This window comes from Plasmodium berghei (genome assembly GCF_900002375.2).
Source record: "Plasmodium berghei ANKA genome assembly, chromosome: 14".
Taxonomy (NCBI): domain Eukaryota; phylum Apicomplexa; class Aconoidasida; order Haemosporida; family Plasmodiidae; genus Plasmodium; species Plasmodium berghei.
This window is the reverse complement of record NC_036172.2, coordinates 2,132,861-2,155,691: the sequence shown is the minus strand read 5'-3', so window position 1 is coordinate 2,155,691 and position 22,831 is coordinate 2,132,861. Positions and strand designations below refer to the sequence as shown.

Below are 22,831 nucleotides of genomic sequence, written 5' to 3'. Positions count from 1 at the left end.
ATTACATTTTTATTGTTTCAAAAGGGTACGAAGCAATTAGAATTGGGTATTATATAATAATATAACTTTTTAGAAGAATTATACTTTTTTATTGTATAGAAAAAAATATATATATATATATATATAAGTGAAATTGAAAAATAAGGAAAAGAGGAAAATGGAAAATTTTCTTAATAGGCTTGAACAATATAAACCAGATGACGCTACCAGAGCGTTTTGTAGAAAATATATATACTATTTAGTAGTTTACAATATTTTTATTTTAATATTGTTTATATATAGTTTCTATTCATATTCCTTATCTCCATATGGGTATATTCATATATTTAATATAAATATCCCTTTTATTTGATACAATATTTTATATATAGATATTTATTCAATGTACGTACTTTTTCTCTTATATATATTTATTTATAATTTTCTTTATTTCTAGGTGGCTATTATTTACCAATATGTACTCCTGTGTATTCCCGATATGTGTCTTTATACGTAAGTAGAAAACCACTTATTGTATACCCAACATGCATGCATAAATATTCATAAATAATCACATCACTTCAAATGGCAATACTCATAGAAGCTAATATTTTTATTAATTTTTTTTAAACTTTAGGAAAATCGTATATACCCTCATTGTTGGTAATAAAAATAATATGACAAAAACAATAATATAAAAAAATACGTATTTAATAATGTAGACATTTATAACTACACATTATTTTCACTCTATACTATATAACTCATTGCGTATATATGTTTATATAATTTTTTCGAATTTTCAGAGGTTTTATAATTGGATGCTAATTGTGACTAGTATATTCTCCGTCTATATCATTTTCGAAGGGTAATATATCCGCATACTTATATGTGGCTAACTATAATTTTTTATGTATTTTAAGTTTTTTCCACTATATAACATTATATATGCACCATTCTCTTTCTTTGCCATATTTTTTTAGTTTATTTATATATGATTATAGTGATTTCATTTTAATAATAATATATTCTATATTAACATGGATTAATATGGGATTATGTTGGAAAGCCACACAAGTAATTCTTAAAAATAATAAAATATTTATCAAAATATATTATATTTTGCAAAATGGATAAAACTTTCATTAAAAAATATAAATATTTAACTTTTATTTAATTTACAGAATATATTCGATGGAGAAAAGGAACAAGACACACTTTTAGATAAATTAAGTAATGCCACGCCTTGAGTTTATCAACATACTTATATGTGTGTTCATATATATATTTGTGTACTTTTTATACACACTTGTCTATTTTTCATTATAAATATTTTATTATATTTATTTTCTACACTATTTTTCTATTAATTTTTAGACCCCGGTTTCAATGATTCCAAAAAAAATAATAATAAAAAATGGAAAATTAAAAAGAAATTCTTTGGCAAGGGTAAAACAACAAAAGGCAATGTAACTGATGAGGACGTATAAAAAAAATTATATTCTTTAATTTTTTTTTAATTTTATTATATGTATAATGTGTTTTTTTTAAACTTATTAAGTATATTTTAGTTATTCGTAACCTGTTATATTGATTTGCATAATCATATATACATATTGAATAATTATGTTTCTTTCATTTTGATTATTTATATTTTTTATGAATTAAATATATTGTTCGTATTTTAACTATAAACAAATAAAGTTGTTTAAATGTTAATTAAAAAGTACCACATGATGGCATAAAGCATATAGTGCTCACGCATGACAATAATACAACATGATAATGTATATATGAACATAAATAAAAAAAGAAAATAATGAAAATTATGTGGAATGACACAAGTGTCACTTGTTTCAGGCATACTTGCATTACTTGAATTTTGTTTGGGACGTGAATCATAGCTGTATCCATCTCTCCTGTACCTTATTCAAATTATTGTGAATAATACCTTGTCGGATATCTTGCATTAAGTGATTCATATAATAAACATTATGCACAGTTAATAATGTCCCTAATAAATTATCATTAATTTTAAAAAGATGATGTAAATATGCTCTTGTATGATTTTTACAAGTATAGCAGTTACAGTCTTCCTCCAAAGGGTTATTATCAAGTTTGAATATATTTAGTTTTATTTTGAGATATTCCTTTTTAATTTTTCTGTCAAGTTTTTTTTCAACTTCATTAATAGTTTTTATTTTACATAAAAAATAACCATGCCTTGCTAATCTGGTTGGTATCACACAATCGAATGTGTCAATTCCTTGTTTTACTCCATAAAAAATATCTTTAATTTGCCCAATTCCTAATAAATGTATAGGCTTGTTTTTACCCTTTCCTTTGCTATTATTGTTTCTTCGATTTTCTCTTATAAAATTCATTGTTTGTTTAATCACACTATACATCATTTCTTTGTTATTACCTAAACATCCTCCTATACACAATCCGAAAAAGGGTAAATTACAAACTACCTCACAACTTTTTTTTCGTAAATCTGTATATATTCCTCCTTGTATTATTCCATATAATGCTTGTTTTTTTTTTTCTTGTTTTTCCCAAATTTTATTGGTTTTATATTTTTTATTATATATAATGTTTAAATAACTATGATAATTTTCCATATTATTAGCTCTATAAAATTCTAATAAACATCTAATATACCATCTATGGGATCTATGCATAGATTTTTCTGTGTATTCTTTATCAACATTATAAGGGGTGCATTCATCTAGAACAACTGAAAAATCTGTGCCTAATAGATATTGTGCTTGAATAGAACTTTCTGGGGATAATATATCAATTGAGCCATCAAAATAAGATTTATATAATGCACCATTTTCATTAATTTTTATAATTACATTACTATTCGCATTTTTTGGAATAGTAGATATTCCATTTTTTATTTTAATATTTTTTTTTTTATCTGTTTCTGATATGTTTTTTATTTTTCCTATATTGGATATATCATCTAAATGGGTATATTTACTTGTCTCATTATCCTTCATATTGTTCATATTATTATTTACACTATCGAAATTTCTTATATTAGCTTTTCTTTTTATTTCATCTGAAACAGATCCATATGTCATACTAAAAAGTTGGTATCCTCCTGAGTCGGTTAAAACTGGGCCTTCCCAATTCATAAACTTATGCAAACCGCCAAGTTGAAAAATGATATGCGGTTTGGGCTGAATTAACAAATGAAATGTGTTTGACAAAATTATTTGTGTTTTTGAATTTTTTATAAAATTTATTGGAGTCGATTTCATACATGCTTTAGTAGCACAAAATAAAAAGTTTGGGGTTTCTATTTCACCATGTGGAGTTTTTATTATCCCTAACCTACTTTTGTTTTCATCGCCATTATTACTATCTTGGGTATTTTCTTTCAAAACTGTAAAATCAAAACATGGGTAGTCAAAACAATGAGTCATACTTCTATTACTGTCACCATCATAGTAGCTCGTTTTTATTCTAAATAACGTATACTTTTTTTTCCTATTTTTCCAAACATAATTATCATTACTGCTACTGTACTTATTCTTATGCGTTTTTATTATCTTATGATCACATTTTGATAAAAATTTCCCATGTTTTATATCAATTATACTATTTATGAACGCGTTGATATTACATTTATCACCTCTGCTATTTTTGTTTATTTCTAATATGCCCCTTCTTTTACATATATTTGATGATTCCTCTCTGTTGTATTTTTTTGTACATATAGATAAATTTTGTATTTTCTTTGATATGCTTTCATTGCTTACAATTTTAATCTCACTTTTTATAACAAATAAAAAAAGGTTAAGGAGTTTACACAACAACACAAAATGGCATTTTATTTTTTTCATATACAAAACACAAGTATGTTTTACTTATCTCACAAATTACCCTTTAAACATATTCATACACATATCCCACTGTGTGCATGTTATTTAATAATTATATACATACACAAAGGTTAGGAAATTAATTTCGTTATTCATTTATCTCTTTTTTTATATGGAATAAAATAAAAAAATAGCAAACAAAGATAAAAAATAATGGAAACTGAAATATAAGAGGTAAAACGCTTTTCTACGTACCTTATGAGTTTTCACATGTTATTACTACAATTGTTACCGATACTAACGTCATTTAAACTTTTTAATGCTTCTTCTTTTGAACTTAGAAAAAACATACTTCCCTTTTTGAGGTAAATTCGTCTATTGCTCTTAACGCTATTTAATTCATGTATTCTTACATCATTGATATTTTTGTAATTTAGTTTTTTTATTATGTCTTCTTCTTTTCTATTTACCGTATCGAATTTATTTACCATTATTTTAACAAAATGAGGGTAATGAATATTTATATATATATATATATATGCGTAATGTATATGTATTTTTTAATCAATCGTAGTTATGCTAAATTGTGCTCAGGGGAAATGCGAGGCACAAAAAAACAAGAAAATAAGAAAAACAAAACGAGAAAAAATATTAGTTAAACTTATTAAATAAAAAAATATCGTATTATTTTTATTTTGCTATTCAATTTCCCACTTCACAAAAAACGTGGTGAAATTTTTAATTTTATTAGGAATAAATTTATATTGCATATAGCCCTTCAAGAAAATATGAAAACGCTAATACTAGTCCATATGCATATGAATATTATATATGCATTTTTTTAATTCACACAATATTATCAATTTTGTTAATTCGTTATTTTATTTTTATTCATTTTATCTTTATTTATATTTATATTTATATTTTTATATATTATATTTATATGTTTTCCCTTTTTTTATTACTTTTTTAATTTTTTACGATTTGTTTGCGTTACATTTATGATTTGTGAGCGGGTGATTTGTTGTATATATGGCATTTTGGAGCATATTTCAAATTATACATTTATACGAGTTTATATTAAATAATTTACGTAATATTTTTCAGGGCCAAAAATATGCATATGAAATTCTCTAAATATCATTGTATATAGATTTGCGTGAGCATTTATTTTGTTTGGTCTCGCTGTATATTAATAAAGTTTTTGACTACTAATATATATAACATACATGCAAAGTCAGATTGCTGTAATATATTCGAATAAAATTATCAACGTTTGACATATATAAATTTATTTATGTTCCCCTTTTTGTAAATGAAACGATATTTATTATGTTAATGCATATATAAGTACGTGCATATTCCCCTCTTTTTGGTGTTTAGTTATGCTATTATACATTTGATTATGCATACACAATTGCTATAAATTTATATATTAATTTTAAAAGCCTTTTAATTGAGGTAATTTATATTGTTTTGTTTTATGATTATCGGTATAGTGAATTAGTGATTTTATAATTTTGTAATTTTTAATATTTTTTGTGTGCATGCATGATTTAAATGCCTTTAATCGTCCATATGATATTGAGAAAAAAAAATAAAAAAAGCAGAAGAGAGAAAACAATAGACACAAATCGTAATAAGGGGAAATATAATAAACAGAATAAATACAATTTACAACGTCAATATATAAAAACATCAACAATTATAAAATAATTTTTCCTATATATACACAAATAGTGGCAATTTATTTTTGCGTAAGTATAATCAAAAAGATATAAAAAACAAAAAAAACAATTATTTTAATGTACCGACTCGCCAATTAAATGAATAATAATAAAGTGAACAAAATAAATACGAATCCAGGGGATTGAGCATATAAGCAAATGTAATATGTGTTATTAATGCAAAAAATAAGTGATTTGGTATTAAAATCCATAATAATAAACACATAGGAGATATACATAAAGAAAAAAACGAAAAAGCTAAATCAACGATTTATCTGTTTAATAAAATATTAAAGAAAAATAATGAAAATATATGGATATATTTTTAGCATCCTATTCATAGTGCCAAATTTGGTGCTAAATACATGGGGTTCGGAACATTCAGATATTTGCAAAAAGGGTGAAGTAGTGTTAAAAAACTTTTGGGATAAGCTAAATAATATTAAACATGGAGATATATTATTTATAAATATAAAAAATTATTATTGCCCAGCATGCAATAAATATATGGATACATGGAATAAACTTGAAAAAGATATTTTAAATTTCGAAAAAAATGTATCTATGTTTGTATTCGACTGCTCATGTACTATATTTTATCCATATTGTCGATTCTTTCAAATAAAATATTTTCCTACGTTTCGATTATTATATCCAATATATGACAAAATAAATGATTCCAATGAATACAAATATTTGTCACCTAATACAAACATCGGCAATGAAACATATACAGGAAATATGCTAATTGCTTATAATGATGTTGAAAGAGTAAATAAATTAGAAGAATTCCAAATTTTATTACAAACACATTTATGTAATAATGTTAGTTTTAATAACATAGATATAAAATCATGTTACTATGATATATTGCCTCCTGTAATTGATGACAATATATATAATAACTTTCCATTCATCGAAATTTATAATAATATTTTTGGAAATAATCGTGGTGAAACTGAAGAAGAAAAACAAAAAATACGGCTATTAGAAAAATGGAATAATAATATTAATAATAAAGAATATATAAAGCATGATATAATAAAAGGATTACTATTTACATTAAAAAAAAATGTTTCACTAAGTGTTGACATTAATAAAGAAATTATACAACCATATATTAATATGCTCCAAATTGTAGAGCATATATACCCAGATATAGCCCCATCATTAATAGCCATTAGGGAAAAATTACAATCTTTTAAATATCCTATACCCCATGAAGAATGGATTAAGCTAGTAAACACAGAAAAAGATAATGAAGAAAAATCTGTCTTCCTTATTGATGGGTATAATATTGATTTAGATAATGTGCAAAGATTCAAAATATGTGATGACAACTCAGTTTTATGCGCATATTGGTTGTTGTATCATAAAATATCTATATACTGCTTATTACATGACAAAGAACGATATAATTATTATCTTGAAAGTATTACTAATTATACAAAAAATTATTTAAATTGTAGAAATTGTGTTAGTCATTTTATTAAAGCTCAAAAATTTTGTTATTATGGTTTTTGCAATATTAATTCAGCAGAATCATTTGTTATATTTTTATGGAGAATTCATAATTCCGTTACATTAAGGACTACATATGATCATATTATTTCAGATATACGTTTAAACATTTTAAGCAAATCAAAACAAATTCAATTTTTGCACAAAGATATTGCTTTCCCCTCAGAAAAGCAATGTAACTATTGTAGAAATAATATAGGATTTACAAAAATCACACCAAATAGAATAAATGAAATGCTAAATGATGTTCCATATTCTAGTAAAGATTTTGATGCAGTTGATGCTTTTAATATTATGTACATACTAAGATATTTGGTCAGCATATATTCATAGAGTTTTTTCCTAACATCGATGATACAAATTGGAAATTTTCTTATATATGGTATGTAATAGTGACTGTATATATTCAAAAAATTGTGAATATGAGAGACATGGAATTAAATATGCAGATGCTGTACAAACTTTCTTTTATCCTTTGTTTTATTATAATTTTTCAAGGCATTCCATATTTTATCCTACGATTTCACTTTTTTTAAAACACATCTTTAACTTGCATATAGTTTTTGTTAGTTTATTTATGAAGCTAAAGATGATTACGTTTTTTTTTATTATTTATTTATTATTATTATTTTTTATTATTATTTATTATTATTTATTATTATTATTTTTTATTTTTATTAAATAAGTACCCCCATTAATGCTTATATATACATTCATATAAACTCACACGTTTGGTGTTTTTTGTTTCCCTTACGGAATAATATATTTGTTTTATTTTTAATAGTTTTAATTAACTTTTTTTATCCCTATTATTTAAATTATGTATGTATATATAAGTTTTTTACATTTTGTTTTAAGTCATAGTTAAATGCAAGCATATGGCCGCAGCGAAAAGGCTCATATGCTTATAGAATATTATATAATTTAAAAAAATAATAATAATAAAAGTAACCTTAAAAAAAGAAAAGCAAAATCAAAAAAAGGCTCGAAAAAAAAGAGTAAGGTGATAAGTTACCAAAAGGAAACTGTCATATCATCGCACCACCTTGCGCCTTTCACTTATTTTGTTTAAACTGTATGTTGAAAGATCCATCATTGTTTGGATTTTTTTGCACTTCAAAATTGTCTAAAGACAATCCTACTTTTCCTAATAGCATATTTCCAAAATCTTTTAGCTTTCCAACCATTTCTTCTTTCTCTTTACTCAATTGTTGTTCTGCTAAAATTTTTAATTTTTTTTGTTTAGCTTCATATGTATTTAGTAATGATGAATCAATAGATATAGCTTTATTTAAATCGTTAGAAGCGTCATTGTATTTTCCTAAATGTTCATACGCGTTGCTTCGTCGTATATATGATTTGACATAATTTTCATCACAATTTATAGATTTAGTACAATCATCTATGACCAAGTTCCAATTTTGTAATAAAACATTACAGGCTGCTCTATTTGAGTACAATATACTTTTAATATTTTTATCTTTACATTGTTTTAAAGCTTTACTGTAATAATATATTGCATTTTTATAATCACATTTTTTAAAATATCCATTTCCTATTTCTTTTATTTCTTCGACATTTTTGTTGCTCAATTCATGGTTTGTTGTTTTGTCACTTTCTTCTTCATCCTCTTCAAATTCCTCTTCATCACTTGGAATATATGAACTTTTTTCATTATCTGAATCAGAATATTCTTCTGATGAATCTTCATTAAGGCTTTCTTCTCCTGAATAATATTCATCTTCAGAAGTCTCTTCAGATTCACTTGAATTTTTTTCGTCATTATTTATGTAGTTGTCACTATAGTAGTTCCTTGTATTATTGGTACCATCATTTGAGTTATAATCTTCATTTTCCCTATTGGCACTATTTACATTATCTTCTTTATCACTCATAATTTTATTATCCTTTTTTGTTGTATGATTTTCGTGTATCTCTTCTATGATGGTACTCTTTTTTTCCTCAACTAAATTAGTATTTTCATAAAATTCATTTTTTTTATTTTTATCATCATTCGAATTTATATTGTCTAAATCAGAAATAGTTTCAATGGTATTTCTGTTAAAATTTTCATTCATTTTAATATCTTCATTATAATCTTCATTTTTTAAATTTATTCTTTCATGGCCATTACTTGCACTTTCGTCATCGAACTCTCGTTTTTCAATTCGTTCGTTGTTTAGTTTGTCAATTTCATCATTTTCTCTTTCGAAACATTCTTTCTGTTTGTTCGGTAATTTATCTTTTTCCTGTGTATTATAGGAATTTTCATCGACATCCATATTGCATATAATTATCCGTTATTCTATTTATTATATGTTTCACAATTTTTTTTCAAATACTACTTTATCATAACTTTTAGTTTTCACTATTGTAATGCATTAAATTATAATGACTAGCTTTGTTTTTTCGTTATAGTCCTTATAGTTAATGTACCTTTTTTTTTGCTACGTCTTTAGTTCCAGTTTTAACAAAATAACATTTTTCGTTGTCACAATAAATTTTTTCTTCGTTTTCGTTGTTTTCTTCTGCGCGATTTATTTTTACTTCTTTATTTCGGTATTTATTTTTCTCAAATATTAAGTATATTAATAATTTTGCTATTACCAAAAATAGTAATAAAGCATAACATAGTACTTTTATATTATCCATCAATATACTTGTCAATACATATATGATGAAAAAGAAAAATATATTATATGACTATATAATAAAATGATATAGCTCTCCTTTTAATTGTCTTAAACATTTTTTTATCCCATTAGGAGAATTTATGTATATAAATAATTAGAATATTTCACATATGAAAAAAAATTAGTAAATGGTCAAATAAAGCAACGTTCTAAAAATGGAGAAACAAGCGAAACCTACAAATAAATGAAGAACAACATATTTTCAAAAATGTAAAAAAAATGCTGCAAGAAAAAAAAATATATATATCAAATTAGCCCACAAAATTAAAGACTAAAAGATATTGTAAAATAAAATATTTATATATTTGATGAGGAAAATAATATATATTTTTTTTCAATTGAATTGACCATGAATACATAAATATATATATTCATTCATTTATATAATTATACATATGATAGTATGAATAAATTAAATTAAATGCAACACTATTTTTTATGTACATTTTTTTAATTTATTATTCGTGATATATTGTATTAATAAAAATGGAATATACTTTAAATCGTTCCCATATAATATTGCAATTTTACCTATATGCATATTCTGAAATATATGTAAAATATTACTATATATTTTTCGAGCATTCCGTTGCCCTATCACCACTTGATTGTTTTTTAATTTATTTTATTATTTATATTTTTTTCTGATTAATCTCTCCTATATATTATTTTATTCATATATTTATTCATATTTTTATTTATTAGTTCCCCAATTAGCTAATTTTATATTCATTGGTTCACCTTTCTATATGATTAGTCGTAAATTCGTTTATTTTAATAATCATCTTTTTGATTAATTTTTTTTAATCATTTTTCAATTTTTTTTAATTCACTGTTTTCATTATGTTGTTTTACCTTTTGGGCAATTGAGACAAAAAAATATTTGCTGAAAAAAAACAAAAACAAGAAAAAAGGAATAACAAATAATTCGGTTGCCAAAAATAATGAAGAAATAAAATTTGCAAAAATATAAAGCAACCCCACACATAAATTTTAAAAAATAATAATATATAAAGTATAGTAAAACAGGATATTCCTATATCCTAAATTGAATGAATACAGTGCCATTGAAAATATAAGATTGTCTCACCAAACTGATTTGTAAGGAAATAAAAAAACCAACAAAGCAAAAAAGAAAGATAATAAAATATATATAAATATAAAATCACCATATATATTAAAAAGGTTGAATAAATCTAAGAAAAACGAATCTTCTAAACTTTCGTAGTGCAATAGTGGTAAATCAAATGGATCAGGAGGATGGGCCCCAGAATGAAGTCGAGGAAGGAGCGCCAGAAGAAATAAAAGAAGAGGTATATACAGAAGAAGTAGCAGAAGAAGTAGAAAAAGAAGAAGAAGCAGGAGAAGCAGAAGATGAAGCAGATGAAGAAGCAGAAGGCGAGGATGATGACGAAGGAGAAATAAATGAAGACGATGACAAAGCCCCAAGCAAGATGAAAGTCAAAAATAATACGGAAGAAATATTCTTTGATGTAAGTAACAATTTTGAGGGGTTCGACAATATTTTGTTAGATGTGAGACTAAGGAAAGCATTGCTTTATATATTTAAATTCAAGCATCCGACAAAAATTCAAAAAGTTTCAATTCCAAGTATATTAAAAGGTAATGACACAATTTTAAATGCAAAAACAGGGTCTGGGAAAACAATGGCCTATTTGATTCCAGCAATTCAGCGATTGATAAAGTTCAACATCGACGAAAAAGAACATTTAAAATTTTTTTATAAATGTATAATTATAGCCCCAACAGAAGAACTATGCTTACAAATATATAATGTGGGTGATAAATTATGCTCATATTTAAAAGGAATAGTAACAATTAACCATAATGTAAATAATATTTTTTATGAGCATCCTACTATACTTGTAAGTACTCCTAAACATTTATGTAACTATATATTAGAACACAAAAATAAAAATAACCAAAATATATTATCCAATTTAAAAATATTAATTATTGATGAGGCAGATGTAATTCATACAAAAGAATTCCAAAAGCCAATGTATACACTAACACGCAATTATTTACCAAAAAATTTTTCAAAAAAATATCAAATTATTATGGCTTCAGCTACTTTAAAAAAAAATATTATAGAAAAAACTAATCTATTTTTGCATAAGCCAATTTATTTAACTACTGAAGAGGATAAAAAAACAACTGAAAAGAAAAGTAAGAAGCATCCTATTGATAGTCAAATTGTAGAAAGTTCTAAAAAAAGTCGAAACAATAAGACTGTAAATAATGAAGGTGTAATATATCAGGGAAATGATGACGTCGATGCAACAAATTTTAAATTTGTTGGAAAATCCTTTTATTATCTTTATGACGAGGAATTAACAAAGTACATTTATCTATATTTATTGATAAAAAATAAAACGGTCAAATTTAAATCAATAATATTTACGGCATCGACAGCAGATGCGTATAAAATAAAAATATTTTTAACATATCTAAACATCACATCTTCTATACTTAATCCAAATCATCCTATTTTGATCAAGCAAAATATTATTTTGTCATTCAACAGTTCAAAATTTTATTTCTTAATATGTCCGCAGTTTGAAAGAAACACGGTTCGCACTTCCCCCAAGGAATCAGTAAATGTCGATTTATCTGAAGATGAACCAACCATGGAAGAACTAACCGATGAGAAACTCAAGAGCGAACTATCTGAAAATGAACCAACCAAAGAAGATATCAACAATGAAGAAATCGAGGATGAGTTATCTGATGAAGAAATCAAGAGCGAACAATCTGAAAATGAACCAAACAAAGAAGATATCAACAATGAAGAAATCGAGGATGAGTTATCTGATGAAGAAATCAAGAGCGAACTATCTGAAAATGAACCAAACAAAGAAGATATCAACAATGAAGAAATAGAGGATGAGTTATCTGATGAAGAATCCGTCAAAGAGGAAATGGATTTGGACCAAATTAGTGACGACAATGAAAAAGAAGAGAAAGACTTTTTATACAACAGAGGTTTAGATTTTCGCAATGTAAGTTGTGTTATTAATTTTAACATGCCATTAGATAAAGAAACCTTTTTACATAGAATAGGAAGAACTTGCAGATTAAATACGAAAGGTATAAGTATATCATTTGTAGATGAAAATAAAGAAATTGAAAAAAGTATTGTTAAAGAAATTGAGAATGATAATATATGTTATATGAAAAAAAAAAATATGAATTTTAATAGTATTGAAACTTATAGGTATAGAGTTGAATCAACTTTGAATAAATGCACACAAAAAAAAATAAATTTATTTATTCAAAAAGAAATACTATATCATTCATTAAAATCCAATGAATTAAAAGAATTTTTTAATTCACATGCAAGTGAAAAAAGAAAAATTAACAAAATTATAAAACGTTTTAATAAGCAAATTATTTCACAAAAATTTATTAAAGATAGGAATGAAAGTATATTCTTAAAAAAAATGACCCCTAGCAATACAATCAAAAAAAATGAAAGTTTTGACAAAAGAAGCAAAAATAATAACCGAGGTATGCAACACATTGAAAAGAGAAAAAGGGGTTTTGCCATAACTCAAAAAGGTTATGAAGACCAATTAAAGAAAGAACCCAATGAAGAAGTTACAGACCCTACTAAGTTGCCTGCTTTGTTTGGTAAGCGACTAAGAAATTATATGTATATGAAATATATAAACAACAAAAAAAAAAGTACACTTGACAACGATGCGCGCCAAAATCGTTTTAACGGTAAATATTCGAATCGTAATAAAAAAGGTTTTAAAAATAATAAATTTTCCAAAAAAAATAAATTCACAAAAACAAAATAATGGCTTCCACAAATGAAAGCATGCATTTTGTTTTGTATAAATCATATTCGTATACATTTTGAAAATTTTAGTATATATATTTTTTGCACGCGAATTTTCCCGTGAATTTTTTGTTATATATATATATTCATTTTTTTTGGGGGGGAATATCTCCCATATTTTTCATTAACGCTTTTTTCGAACTAAAAGAATACCGAATGGTATTTATTTTGTTAATAATATTTGTGCGTATTTTTATAACACACATAAAACAATGTAATGACCGCTGAGCATTTAAACATGCTCAACGTAAGAATATAAAATGAGGGAACAAAGTGAAAGGAAAAGATAGGTCAAGGTAAGGATAATATACGTTAAGTCAATTAGCACGACATAGTTGCTTCAGTTATTCCATAAAATTATGGGAGAAAAAAATATATTGGCATAGTTAAGTTTATATGAATTAAAGCAACAAAAAAGTATATTACACACAAATGTGTATGTAAGCATCACACTTATAAGTGCTGGTATATGCAATTATTTCAAATGGTTTTAGAAAATTCAAATGCCGTTTTATCTCTTCTTCATATTATTTATCAGCATTTCCCCCTAAGCGTTTTTGCAGCTATACACCAATCAGCTATCAACTTATCCATTTGTATTACACTTGATAAGCCACTTGCCATTGTATTGCATGCCATTGCTCCGATTTTTAAAAATTCAATTTGAATAGCTTCAGATCCGAGGTCATATCTTCTTAAAACATTTGACGATGTTAACGCAACATCAAATGGTGTATGTCCTTCTTTTATCATATCATAAGCAATATCATGAGCTTTTCTCCATTCACTACTAATACAATGCTTTAATAGATTTTCAATTCTTTCTGGTGATGGAATATCACAAATATTTAGAACATTTTCTTTATTTACGACTTCTAAACCAGCATAAGTTGATTGCAAGCAATTAACTGCTTTTCTTAAATCTCCATCAGCTATGAATGTTATCGTTTCTAAACCATCATCTGTATATTTAATGTTTTCGTATTCACATATTTTTAAAATTCTTTTTAAAACTTGATCGTCTGTTAATTTAAAATATCTGATAATAGCACATCTACTTTGAAGTGCATCTATTATTTTTTCTGATTGATTACATGCTAACGCAAATCTTGTTGTATCTGAATATAATTCCATTATTCTTCTTAAAGATTGTTGAGCTGCTGTTGTCATGGAATCTACTTCATCTAATATTATTATTTTATGTCTTCCAGGTGGTAAACTTATAACCTCTTTAGCAAAACTTTTTATTCTATCACGTATTACATTGATTCCTCTATCATCTGATGCATTTAATTCAAGAACCGCTTTCTTTGCTTGACTCCCTAACATTTCGCTAGCTAGACACAAAATGCTAGTGGTTTTCCCTGTACCAGGAGCCCCCTAACAAAATATCAGAAAAAGCATGGCAAATGTATAAATCATTTTTTTAACATATTCATTAGATGTAAGAAAAATATATCAAAAATGTAATTGGAAAAGTAAAATATATCAACAAATGTTTATAAAAAATCTAAGCATATTTTATAGTCACTTTTTCAGAAGAAAAAAAACATATGTTATTCAATCCAACAAAACAAAATAGATTCATTAACAATGAAAATATAATTTTTACAGCTAAAAGCAAATTAGGCATATTCCCCGATACTATAATACTCTTTAATGTATTTATGACAAAAGGATTTCCTACTACATCCTCTAAATACTCAGGGCGGTATTTTTCTATCCATATATCAATGTTCCTTTTTAATAATCTATTTTTAAATGAGTCTTCTTCCATTATTCTATAAATTTATATATGTGTGTGCAAGCATATATGTATGCAATAATCTATTGTCATATATATTTTTTGTTTGGGGAAAAGTATGCTACTTTCACACAATATGCATAAATATCTGTGTATTTTTTTTTAATTTCTAAAAATTAAAACACGAAAAAACAAAACTATAAAATTAATAACTCTAACTCCTCACATATTGCATTTATTTTTTCCTATCAAGTAAAAAAAAAAACGTTCTTAATTTTTTTTTAAAAAAAGAGAGAAGCGAAAAAAAATAGGAATATCAAATAATTTTTTTTTTCATTAATTTCGCAAATTAAAGCTTAACTTTGCTCTTATACAATGGGAACACATCATTCTTTATGATGGGCTTAACAAAATAAAAGAGTATCTCCTATTATTTTTCAGTCAAATAAAAAAAATAAAAATAAATAAAACAATATTAAACATATTTGATTCCATTAGGTGCATTTTTTTATACAGTATGTTATTAAATTTATTCTCACTTTATTCTCATTATTTTATTATTTATTTTTTTATTTCATTTATACTTTTTTTTTATTTTGCATATTTGAATGTCTACTTTATAATTTATTCTATAAGAATATCATTGGCGTGTTTATGTAATTTACGTTTCTTATAAAATTTATAAACCAGTTAATCTTACGTTATGGAAAATATATCATAAAATATACATTTTCAAATTGTTTAACCATCTTTCCATTGAGCCATTTAAAGAAATCAAAGTATAAAATTCGACTAAAATGGCAGAAAAGCCATAATATCCCACCCAAAATGAAAAAATAATAAAAGAATCCATTTAATACTATAAAATTATAGCCATTTTTCTGATTTTATTTTATGCCTTCATCCATTTTAATATTGAAACTTATTAAACAGTGCTACCGCTTATATATATAAGCTATATATAAATTAAACCGAAAATGTGTATATATATGTAATATTATTGTAGAATTACACTCACATTAGGTATTTGTTCTTTGTATTTATTTTGAACTAAATTTTACCACCATCATTTGTGCTTATTTTTTTTCATACATAACACTAAACTTTAAATAATACATTTAACTAAATTCTATCCTCAATATATATGTTGAACCTTAAATTATATAAATCGAACAAAAATAATAATTTGATGCAATTTTCAGCGTTTTTTATTCCTATATTGGACAATTTTTTAAGTTTACATATTATAAGTATATACACACAAAGATAAAATCTGAAACTCATATCTATATTCGCTAATAGTAAGAATAAAATATTTATGAATGAGCGAAGTTTAATGTATAAATTTAAAATATGTATGTATGCTCTTATATGGTGTAATATATTTTAAGGGTGATTAAATATAAGAATTATTCTCTTTGCTTTAAAGAATATCAACACAGTTTTCATGATGTATAAATACCCAGCAGCATACATATCGAACACCGACTCCCTATAAATATACACATATATATATTTTTTATTTAAATATATTGAATTTAAGACTAAGACATTATTATGTTTTTATATAAAACATTAAATTGAATTTCACTAATAAAAAATTAAATAAATTAAAAAGTAGCCAAAATATGTGCATTCAAATAAACAGTTTAAAAATAAAAAATTATAAAAAATAGGTTTAGTAAAGCATGAAAGCCCAATAGCAATTTAAATATAATAATGTATATGTATATTGGAGCCTAATCATAAAATCATCAGTTTTATAATATAAAAATTTATGGGATAAGTTAATTATTTTTATATAAAAATTTTTTAATTTTAAAATCGTAACATATATATACTAATTATAAAACAAATATATAACCTTTATATAACAAACGCATATGCACACATGCATTTTACATGTGTGTATGTGCACATATATTATTTTTCAAATATTTCATCTTCAAATTAACTGAGAATGTGTTCCTCAAGATTTATCCTTTTTGAATGAAAATAATCTTAAAGCTCCAAAAAATATAAACCCTCCAAAAAATAAATAACATGTTCTAAATAAGCATCCTTTATAAAATGACAAGTATCCTTCTTTTGATATTTCCATAATTGTCTCAATATATGATCGACCCTGAAAATTTTATTATAATTTTGATCGATTTGTATTTTAAACAAATAGAAAACATTTATAATAAAAAGAAATGATTTAGTGAGCATAAATAAATATATTTAAATAGTTTAATTCTATTTTTTTTCATACATATATTATATGCTTGGATTTTATAACGTCAATAGGAGTTGTTAGGAATCCAGCTGTAGCTCCTATAGAGAACAAAATGTAAGTGTATGTTTGATATTCTACACATAATAAAAATTATATTTTCATGGAAAATTACATATTTGCACACAAACCCATATATTTTATGTTTTATTTTCTTACCTGCAATTCCTCCAGAAAGAGACGACATTATAACTGGATGTTTTTCATAAAACTCTCTGAAATCTTTAAAAATAAAATAATTTATGTTTTTTTTTGTAATGTTTATTTTTAATTATTGTAAATTGTTTATAATTTCATCTTTTATATCAAGCTTTATTTTTTTATTACATTTTTGCCCCTTCTCTTTAAGTGTCTCCCATATGAAATATTGAATACAATCAAATGGAATTTCTCTTATTATTATAACTAAATAACTCCTAAATAAAAATGATTGAGCTCCTTGCATTTTTAGTACACCATTTATTATATTTTTCACAGATGCTTCACTGGACACTTGCATTTTTTGCTTTATTATTTCAAACGGTAGCCTATTAAAGAATATATATATAATAAATTTCTTAATTGTTGTAATTCGTTATTTATCTATTTTTTAATATTTTTATTCATATACCTCACTATACATGCTGTAAGTTCGGCTATACTGGTTGAAGCTATATATAAAGCACTTTTGCTAATATTAGGATTGTTTTCTATAAATAATTCAGGCAAATGGGTATGTGTGTAAATATATATAAAAATGTGTACGCATGCACATTTGGTTTCGTATCAATGGTATGTTTTATTTTCGAAAATTGCGAATTTAATATACACTATTCTTTTTTTCTTTATTACCTGATATGTATTTTTTTGACATTTCATAAAAACAGTAAAAAAAAGCACTAGCTGGTATAGTGCCTATAAGGGTTGGAATAATCCCATTATATAACTTTTTTGCCTCAAAAATTGAATATAATTGATTTTTTGCTTGTATGTTTGTTTTTATGTTATCAATGGGATATAATATCGCATCAACAACGACACCCGCCAAGGCCCCAGTTATTAAGTTTTCTATATATATATATATATATACATAAAAAATAATAAAAACAATATATTACACATTAGAGAGATAATAAAGAGTTAAATAATTATATGTTTTATATAAAACTATTTTGCCCTTTTTATCTTACTTAAATGCTCCATCTGATAATGAAAAAAAAATTAAGTTATATATATGTATACATAAATATCAAAATGGTGTATTACACAATTTTAGTGGAGAAAAGACATGAATACAAAAATATTTTGTTATGTGTCGTGAAATATATAATAGTTATAATAATTACGAATTTTAAATTGCTGTTATTGTAGTATATATATGGATTTATAATTTTACAAATATATAGTTTTTTCCATGCTTTTTTTATATGGTTATTACATTACCTTTTGTTATTTTTTTTTTCTGCGTCCACTATTAATTTTAACAATGGCATTTAAAATGCTGCTATTGATATAATAACGGAAAAAGACTCAATTTTTATGAATACTCACATAAATATGATGATACTTTTTAACTATAAGTAAAGGCATTTATATCGTAGCTTACTATATTATTTTTTTGTAGGAGTTGTTTTAAGAGAAATTACGTAGGAAAATTGATCTGTCCAAGAAAGAAACAAAAAAGAACAGCTCGAAAAAATAAATACAAATAAAAAAGCAAAGCTAAAATAATAAAAAGGAAAGCTTATTTATGTTACAATTTTTCTTTTTTACATACCGTATTTTTCCTGGTTATTAGTATTTTAAAAAAATAAATACATCTTGAGAAAAATTATAATTTATTTGTTCCTAAACAAATTACAAATAGGTATTTTTCATAAAACGCTAGCAATTTATCAAAAATGATACATGATATAGCAATAAAATGAACGTTATAAAATTGTGTATCATGATTAAACACATATAAATCGATAAAATAATATTTTATGAGGAATCATTCGAAAAATATTTATCCTCATAAAAAAAACACATGTTGATATGCATGTAATGTTTATAATAGCTATTTGCTTTATATAAACAATATTTCACAAAAAATATTTAAAAAAAAAAGTAATTATATAATTATTTGATTAGGAAAATCCCTTATCAAAAACAATTTATTTCCATTAAAAAATATATTTTTTGTTTATAAAAAAATAAATAATGGAAAAACAACTTGAAAAGGGAATTTCGGCAATTAAAAAAATTGCTAAGAAATATGAAAGTGTATTGAAAAAAATAAACAATGGAAATGTTGTGAAAACAATAAATAAAAGAAAGAGGATAAGAAACAGTATAAATACTATAAATAATATCCCCAATAATTTTGAAAATATAAATACTAACAAAGAAGATAAAATAAAGAAACTGAGCAATTACTTAATTAATCAAGAAAATGAATTGGATTCACAGGAAAATATGTATATTTTTAATAAATACAATGAAGCTTCAAATAAAATTTTATATAACCCTTTAAATGATAATAGCTTATATATTATACAAAAGACAAGAAGATTGGGAACAAGCAATGATTATAATAATGATAAAACCAATGATTACATGGTTAATGGTAGTTATATCGATTCTATAAAACTTTTGGAATTGAAAATTAAACATGAAATTCAACAAAATAACGATTTCTTATTCTATCAAAAACAAACCAAATTAAATGGAAAAAGTAATGCGCAACCAAAAGGAACATGGAAAGAAATAAATGAAAAAAAAATATATAATTTGAATAAGCGTCTAAAACATCAAACACTTAGCAAATCAAAAAAAAATAGTAAAATATTACTGAATTATAAGAAGAATGTAAAACTGAGAACAGAAAGGGAAGTAAAATTAAAGTGTAACAATAATAATAGTTGTGAAAAGGAATATAGTGATTTTTCTAAGGATCAATTATATAAGAATAATGTATTAAACAAAAATATGGAAATAAAACTATGTGAAAATGACAATAAAATAACTAAAGAAATGGACATAGATGGGAATGATAACATAACCAAACAAATCAATCCAAAAAAAAATAATGATACATTTGAAGAAAATAAAAAGAATACACAAAAAACAAATAATATATATAATATCACCAAAAAGGGGGTAAATGATGTATTCAAAAGTAGTGATGGCATTACTTTAAAATACAAAAATAACTTGGTATTTGGGTTAACAAAATTTGAAAATATAAATGATGCTACCCAAAATGAAATAAATCAAAAGAGCGAAACTGAAATATATACATATAATAATGGCCTCGATACAATTAATGACAATATAGGATATAATAAAACTGATAAAAACAACGAAATGTATATAAATGAATATTTTAAAGAATGCATTAATAATATCAATAATAAAACACCTTTAGGAAAAAATAATATAGATAATGATAATCAAAAAGATTTGAAAACATATGACATACAAGATGACAAATCTTCACGCAAAAAAATGACCACAGAATTTAATATGTTTTTGAGTGAAAATACACCTTTAAAGGATGAAAACTCCTTTGATTTATTTTTTAATGAACCATTAGCAACACCATCTATATTTCATGCATAATTTCTTTTTTGGTGTACGGATTTTGAAGTTTATAATCTTTAGCCATTTTTTGCATATTTTATATACCATGTATTTTTTTGTATTAATTTTTTTATGTCATTTTAAAAGTTTTAATTTTAGCCTTGATAAGAATATAACCTGTCATTGAAACAGGATAAAGGCTTTAACCTTATTTTTGCTGTTTTGTGTATCATATGAATATGCACATAAACAAATGAAGAATATTATTACTTTTTTTGTTATATTTATTAATAACTTAAGTAAAAACAAATTCCTAAAAATATAAAATGTTTTATTTTTTTGTATTATCATATATTTCAATGTTTATAATGTGTATGCTAAATAATAATTTTACATCTTAATATTTTTTTTTTTTTTTTTTTTACTTGTTTTATTCCTTAATTTATCAGTATTCTTCATATTTTAGCTCATTGTAAATATAAAAAAAAACTTTAAATTATAATTTGTTCACTGCTATATTTTTAACTCAGAAATTAGGACGTTATTTTTAATATATATGCAATATGAAGGCATACATTGTTATATATTATATATATAGCGGTATAATTATGTAGAACAAAAATAAATAATATATTATTTTTTCGTTTGACAAAAAAAAATATCACAATAAATATTTAATTTTTTAGGTCAATTGTGATATTTACTAGTTTCAAATAAAATATTAAAGAAAAAAATGTTCATATTAAATGATTAATTTTTTTTATTATAAATAAGACATTCATTTTATGCATGTATAGAATATTAAAAAAGCGCCAAAAAATGTACACCTTTGTATGCTGATATTAACGTCATTTTATTTTTTATTTATATTTTTTTTTTAATATTTTTTGCATTATTATTAACATATTATATATGTTTTCCTATGTATTTCCTATAATATACATTTTTATTTTCAAAATACTTAGGAAAAAAGGGGAATATCAAGCTACCGTTGAGTAAAACACATTTCCAACGAGGTGTACTTTTTCTGGTACATTTATTTCCTAGTAATAACAGTTATGATTTATTCTTAACTCTACTCTTGATCATAAAAATTTAATTTAATTTAATAGCTCTAAAAATATAGATATGCTTAATAGATATTTTTATATATTTTTTATTTTCATAGTATTTTTTATTTATCCACATAACTATATAATATATTATTAATCTTCAACTGATGTTATTTTCACATGAAAAAAAATATTACAAAATACATCAAATACTATTTTTATTTTTTTTTATTAAAATATTTTTTAACTTACAATTTTTTATCTTTATTTTATTGATATTACATTATTATTGTATTTACATTTTCTTTTAAATAAGTTACACTTACAACACCCTAATTTTATTATCCCATAAATAAGGAAAAAACTATTATTTTACATACATTTTCCATAACCCTTACACCTCAAAAAAAAGAAGAAGAAAAAGAAGAATATACTTTACATAATTGCCATTTATGCTTTTATTATTATTTTATTATATATATCGTGATGTAATTTCCATTTCTTTTATATATTTCCATATTTTTGCCTAACTCATATTATTGGATTATATATATCATTAAATGCAATTTATATTAGGAATATCATATTTATTG

At 23.8% G+C, this 22,831-nt stretch overlaps 9 protein-coding genes across 9 annotated transcripts; 4 read left to right on the top strand and 5 right to left on the bottom strand.

Moving 5' to 3' along the window:
- Positions 1-157: 157 nt before the first annotated feature.
- PBANKA_1455700 (conserved Plasmodium protein, unknown function) lies at positions 158-1,469 on the top strand (the record flags this gene model as incomplete). The annotated part of the gene is made up of 7 exons (XM_034567936.1): positions 158-312; positions 437-492; positions 617-642; positions 786-847; positions 963-1,056; positions 1,164-1,212; positions 1,357-1,469. The coding sequence occupies 7 exons, from the start codon at positions 158-160 to the stop codon at positions 1,467-1,469; spliced, it is 555 nt and encodes a 184-aa protein (XP_034424384.1).
- A 408-nt stretch (positions 1,470-1,877) lies between these two features.
- Positions 1,878-3,836, bottom strand: PBANKA_1455600 (queuine tRNA-ribosyltransferase, putative; the record flags this gene model as incomplete). The annotated part of the gene is made up of 1 exon (XM_034567935.1): positions 1,878-3,836. One exon carries the CDS (start codon positions 3,834-3,836, stop codon positions 1,878-1,880), a length of 1,959 nt encoding a protein of 652 aa, XP_034424383.1.
- A 245-nt stretch (positions 3,837-4,081) lies between these two features.
- On the bottom strand, positions 4,082-4,306 carry PBANKA_1455500 (conserved Plasmodium protein, unknown function; the record flags this gene model as incomplete). Its single annotated transcript, XM_034567934.1, has 1 exon — positions 4,082-4,306. The coding sequence occupies one exon, from the start codon at positions 4,304-4,306 to the stop codon at positions 4,082-4,084; it is 225 nt and encodes a 74-aa protein (XP_034424382.1).
- A 1,539-nt stretch (positions 4,307-5,845) lies between these two features.
- On the top strand, positions 5,846-7,396 carry PBANKA_1455400 (sulfhydryl oxidase, putative; the record flags this gene model as incomplete). Its single annotated transcript, XM_034567933.1, has 1 exon — positions 5,846-7,396. One exon carries the CDS (start codon positions 5,846-5,848, stop codon positions 7,394-7,396), a length of 1,551 nt encoding a protein of 516 aa, XP_034424381.1.
- A 722-nt stretch (positions 7,397-8,118) lies between these two features.
- On the bottom strand, positions 8,119-9,345 carry PBANKA_1455300 (tetratricopeptide repeat protein, putative; the record flags this gene model as incomplete). Its single annotated transcript, XM_034567932.1, has 1 exon — positions 8,119-9,345. The coding sequence occupies one exon, from the start codon at positions 9,343-9,345 to the stop codon at positions 8,119-8,121; it is 1,227 nt and encodes a 408-aa protein (XP_034424380.1).
- A 1,658-nt stretch (positions 9,346-11,003) lies between these two features.
- PBANKA_1455200 (ATP-dependent RNA helicase DBP9, putative) lies at positions 11,004-13,583 on the top strand (the record flags this gene model as incomplete). The annotated part of the gene is made up of 1 exon (XM_034567931.1): positions 11,004-13,583. The coding sequence occupies one exon, from the start codon at positions 11,004-11,006 to the stop codon at positions 13,581-13,583; it is 2,580 nt and encodes an 859-aa protein (XP_034424379.1).
- Positions 13,584-14,158: 575 nt separating this feature from the next.
- On the bottom strand, positions 14,159-15,401 carry PBANKA_1455100 (replication factor C subunit 4, putative; the record flags this gene model as incomplete). The annotated part of the gene is made up of 2 exons (XM_034567930.1): positions 14,159-15,004; positions 15,237-15,401. 2 exons carry the CDS (start codon positions 15,399-15,401, stop codon positions 14,159-14,161), a joined length of 1,011 nt encoding a protein of 336 aa, XP_034424378.1.
- A 1,936-nt stretch (positions 15,402-17,337) lies between these two features.
- PBANKA_1455000 (mitochondrial carrier protein, putative) lies at positions 17,338-18,825 on the bottom strand (the record flags this gene model as incomplete). Its single annotated transcript, XM_034567928.1, has 7 exons — positions 17,338-17,493; positions 17,623-17,684; positions 17,803-17,865; positions 17,971-18,170; positions 18,254-18,332; positions 18,475-18,690; positions 18,813-18,825. 7 exons carry the CDS (start codon positions 18,823-18,825, stop codon positions 17,338-17,340), a joined length of 789 nt encoding a protein of 262 aa, XP_034424377.1.
- A 999-nt stretch (positions 18,826-19,824) lies between these two features.
- PBANKA_1454900 (conserved Plasmodium protein, unknown function) lies at positions 19,825-21,225 on the top strand (the record flags this gene model as incomplete). Its single annotated transcript, XM_034567927.1, has 1 exon — positions 19,825-21,225. The coding sequence occupies one exon, from the start codon at positions 19,825-19,827 to the stop codon at positions 21,223-21,225; it is 1,401 nt and encodes a 466-aa protein (XP_034424376.1).
- Positions 21,226-22,831: the final 1,606 nt, after the last annotated feature.